The sequence below is a fragment of the Rhinoderma darwinii genome, chromosome 1 (genome assembly GCF_050947455.1).
Source record: "Rhinoderma darwinii isolate aRhiDar2 chromosome 1, aRhiDar2.hap1, whole genome shotgun sequence".
In the NCBI taxonomy this organism is placed as follows: domain Eukaryota; kingdom Metazoa; phylum Chordata; class Amphibia; order Anura; family Rhinodermatidae; genus Rhinoderma; species Rhinoderma darwinii.
The window spans coordinates 635,913,378-635,917,264 of NC_134687.1; the positions used below are offsets into that span (position 1 = coordinate 635,913,378).

Here is a 3,887-nt window from a genome sequence, read left to right on the forward strand (position 1 = left end):
AACTTTATTTATTTTTTCACCACCAGAGCTGCATGAGGGCTTATTTGTTGCGGGACAATCTGTAATTTTCATTGGTACCATTTTGGGGTACATGCGATTTTGTTGATCATTTTTTATTCCATTTTTCGGCAAGCCAGGTGACCAAAAACCATCAATTCTGACAATGATTTTTATTTATTTTTTACGGCGTTCACCCTGGGCTATAAATGACCATTATATTTTATTCTGCGGGTCGGTACGATTATGGCGATACCATATGTATATAGGGTTTTTTATGTTTTTCAGCGTTTGCGCAATAAAATATCTTATTTAGATAATAAATTATTTTTTTTGTCACCATATTCTGAGAGCCATAACTTTTTTATTTTTTAGTCAAAAAAGCTGTGTAAGGGCTTGTTTTTTGCAGGACGGGTTGTAGTTTGTATCGGTACTATTTTGGCATACATGCGACTTCTTGATCACTTTTTATTGTGTTTTTTGGGAGGGGTGGTGACCAAAAATAGTGATTCTGGCATGGTTTTTCGTTTATTTTTTTTGCGGTGTTCACCGTGCGGGAAAAATAATATAGTTGGGGTCGTTACAAACGCGGTGATACCAGATATGTTTTCCTTTTTTTTACGTGTTCATTTTTTTCCTATAATAAAAGACTTACTATAGGAAAAAAAAGCAGTTCTTGTTTATAACTTATATTTTTACACTTTTTTTAAAACATTTTTATTCTTTTTTTTACTTTATTCACTTGTCCCACTAGGGGACACTTAGACTTGCAGCTCTGATCGCTGCTGGAATACATGACACTACCTACGTAGTGTAATGTATTGTAACTGTCATTGTGACGTAACAGTCACACTGACAGGAAGCCTACGACGACCACCCTCCGGCTGATCCTCATAGGCTTCTGTACATGGCAGCCCGGAAGCCATTGTCTGGAGTCCGGTTGCCATGGGTACTATCGCCAGCACCCGTGATTTCACGTGGGGGCTGCCGATCGGCGCTAAACACCTTAATTGTAGCGTTCAAAATCGAACGCCGCAATTAAGGGGTTAACTGCCGAAATCAGCGGCGATGGGCCACTGATCGGCAACGGGGAATGCAGCACAGTTAACCGTCGCTGCGGTGTAGCGCCGCGTGGTGGTTAACTGTCAAAGCACAGATGTAACTGCAGGTCAAGGTGCGCAAACTTACTGCACACATCGACGTGCAGTTATGTCAAGGTGCGGGAAGTGGTTAAGGGTCCTTTAAGAAGCTTTTAAACTGGTTTTAAAGTTTTGGTAGGTAGTACCCTCTTTCTTCTTAGAACAGCCTGAATTCTTAGTAAAATGATATAACAAGATACTGGAAACCTTTATTACAGATTGTGATTGATAACAGCACTCTGCCTATTCCACTACATCCTAAAGATGCTCTATAAAATTGAGATCTGGTGACTGCAGCTATTAGGATATACAGACCTCATTGTCAAGTCCGTGAATTCAGCTTGAGATGTTGCTTAGTCCCATGGCACATGACCTTGTTAAATGTAGACTGTGGCGATGATTAGATTTTTAATAATAGTAAGTTAAGTTGTATTAAAGTGATGCCATACCAGGTTGTGCTTTTCACGTTTTTGGATGTTATCAAGTTAAGGTTTACGTTATAAAAGTGGTGACTGGGTGTAGACCAGATGTTAAATATAGTATGTGTATATTTGAAAGTGTTATATGAAGCTTTTTTTTTTAAATTATTATTAGTTAGCTAAATCCAGGGGTGGATTCCAAAAGAATAGCTTATACTTCTCCTTCCTGCTGAATCCACTTCTGGCTTAGGCTCAAAATCTGCACTTCACAATGCATCAAAAGCTGAATCTGTTTTTCCAGCCTAATAGGAAAGTTATATATGTTATAACTGTGTTTTTTTGTTGTTTTTTTTTTTAAATACTTTTTTATTATATCAATAGAAAATTCCACTGAGGGAAATTCAATGTTGTCACAAAATTTTAAAGTGGAAGATGAAGATATTATGCAGCACTCTTCGAGAGAAAATGTAATTAACCCTAATGTATATCCAGGACTTCACAGTACAGATCTATAATATAATTCTCCTAGTCATGAGGAATCTACTCCGGACCAATCACCGATTGTTATTATCAGTACTGCTCAGAGAGGGGGTAAAATGTTTCAATGTGGTAAACAGTTCACAAATAACTCAGGTCGTTTTACGCACAGAAGAATTCACACAAGGGAGAAGCCATACTCCTGTTCAGAATGTGGAAAATGTTTTATAGGTAAATCAAGTCTTGTTATACATGAGAGTAGTCACACAGGAGAGAAGCCATATTCATGTTCAGAATGTGGGAAATGTTTTACACATAAATCAAGTCTTGTTGTACATGAGAGAAGTCACACAGGAAAGAAACCATTTTCATGTTCATTATGTGGAAAGTGTTTGATAGATAAATCAAGTCTTGTTAGACATGAGAGAATCCACACGGGGGAGAAGCCATATTCATGTTCACTATGTGGAAAATGTTTTAAAAATAAATCACATCTTGTTACACATGAGAGAATTCACACAGGAGAGAAGCCATATGTGTGTTCAGAATGTGGAAAATGTTTTATAAATACATCAAATCCTGTTATACATGAGAGAATTCACACAGGAGAGAAACCATTTTCATGTTCATTATGTGGGAAGTGCTTTACAGATAACTCAACTCTCGTTAGACATAATAAAATTCACACAGGCGAGAAGCCGTACTCATGTTCACTATGTGGGAAATGTTTTGTTATACATGAGAGAATTCACACAGGGGAGAAACCGTATTTGTGTTCAGAATGTGAGAAGTGTTTTATTACTAAATCCATGCTTCGGGATCATCAGAGAAGTCACACAGGAGAGAAGCCGTATTCATGTACAGAATGTGGGAAATGTTTTACAGATAAATCAAATCTTGTTACACATGAGAAAATTTACACAGGAGAGAAGCCATATTCATGTTCACTATGTGGGAAATGTTTTACAAATAAATCACATCTTGTTATACATAAGAGGAGTCACACGGGAGAGAACCCATATTCATGTTCAGAATGTGAAAAATGTTTTACACATAATTCACATCTTGTTATACATAAAAGAAGTCACCCAGGAGAGAAGCCGTATTCATGTTCAGAATGTGGGAAATGTTTTACAAATAAATCAAGTCTTGTTGCACATGCGAACATTCACACATGAGAAAAGCCATATATATGTTAAGAATTGGGAAATGTTTTATTAGTAAAGCGAGACTTTGGGATTATCAGAGAAGTCAGACAGGAGAGAAGCCGTTTTGATGTTTCAGTATGTGAAAAATGTTTTACAAACAAATAGCAATTAATAATGGGAAAGCGCGAAAGTAGTGTGATTCTATAGAGAATAACAATTGAAAATAAAAAACCTTTATTAAATAGATTAATAAATTATTAAAATATCCAATGTGAGTATGATGTACCGAGTTCAGATGACCCCTAATTCTGCACTAACATGAAGGAAAATCGGTCCATATGAATTGTAAACGCTCTGCAATGAGAGAAACTGGACAAAACACAATAGTGTGAAGTACCTCCAGTCAGTGGCGTAGCTATAGGGGTCGCACTTGCGACCGGGTGCCAAATCCAGGAGGGCCCGCTCGCACCACCTCAGTTAAACAATGATATGAGGCTGCTGCACAAGCAGCATGAAGACCGGAGACCGTGGAACTCTAAAGAAGTCAGCTGCTTCCACCCAGGAGAGAAGATCCCGCCCACCACTCATGACATCTCCTGAGACCTTAACGGGTACAGTACCTGCAGTTTGCAGTCCGATCATCAGCGATTCCCCTTCTCCTTAGAGACTGCAGAGGGCTGTGAAGACCACTACAGAAAGTGCTTCCC

At 38.2% G+C, this 3,887-nt stretch overlaps 1 protein-coding gene across 1 annotated transcript; it reads left to right on the plus strand.

Moving 5' to 3' along the window:
* The first annotated feature begins 1,942 nt into the window (after nucleotides 1-1,942).
* Nucleotides 1,943-3,331, plus strand: LOC142669460 (uncharacterized). The gene has a single exon (XM_075847106.1). The coding sequence runs from the start codon at nucleotides 2,152-2,154 to the stop codon at nucleotides 3,208-3,210; it is 1,059 nt and encodes a 352-aa protein (XP_075703221.1). The 5' UTR covers nucleotides 1,943-2,151; the 3' UTR covers nucleotides 3,211-3,331.
* The last annotated feature ends 556 nt before the right edge of the window (nucleotides 3,332-3,887 follow it).

Coding starts and splice junctions, on each gene's coding strand:
- LOC142669460 (XM_075847106.1), top strand. CDS start 2,152: ATGTTTCAATGTGGTAAACAGTTCACAAATAACTCAGGTCGTTTTACG.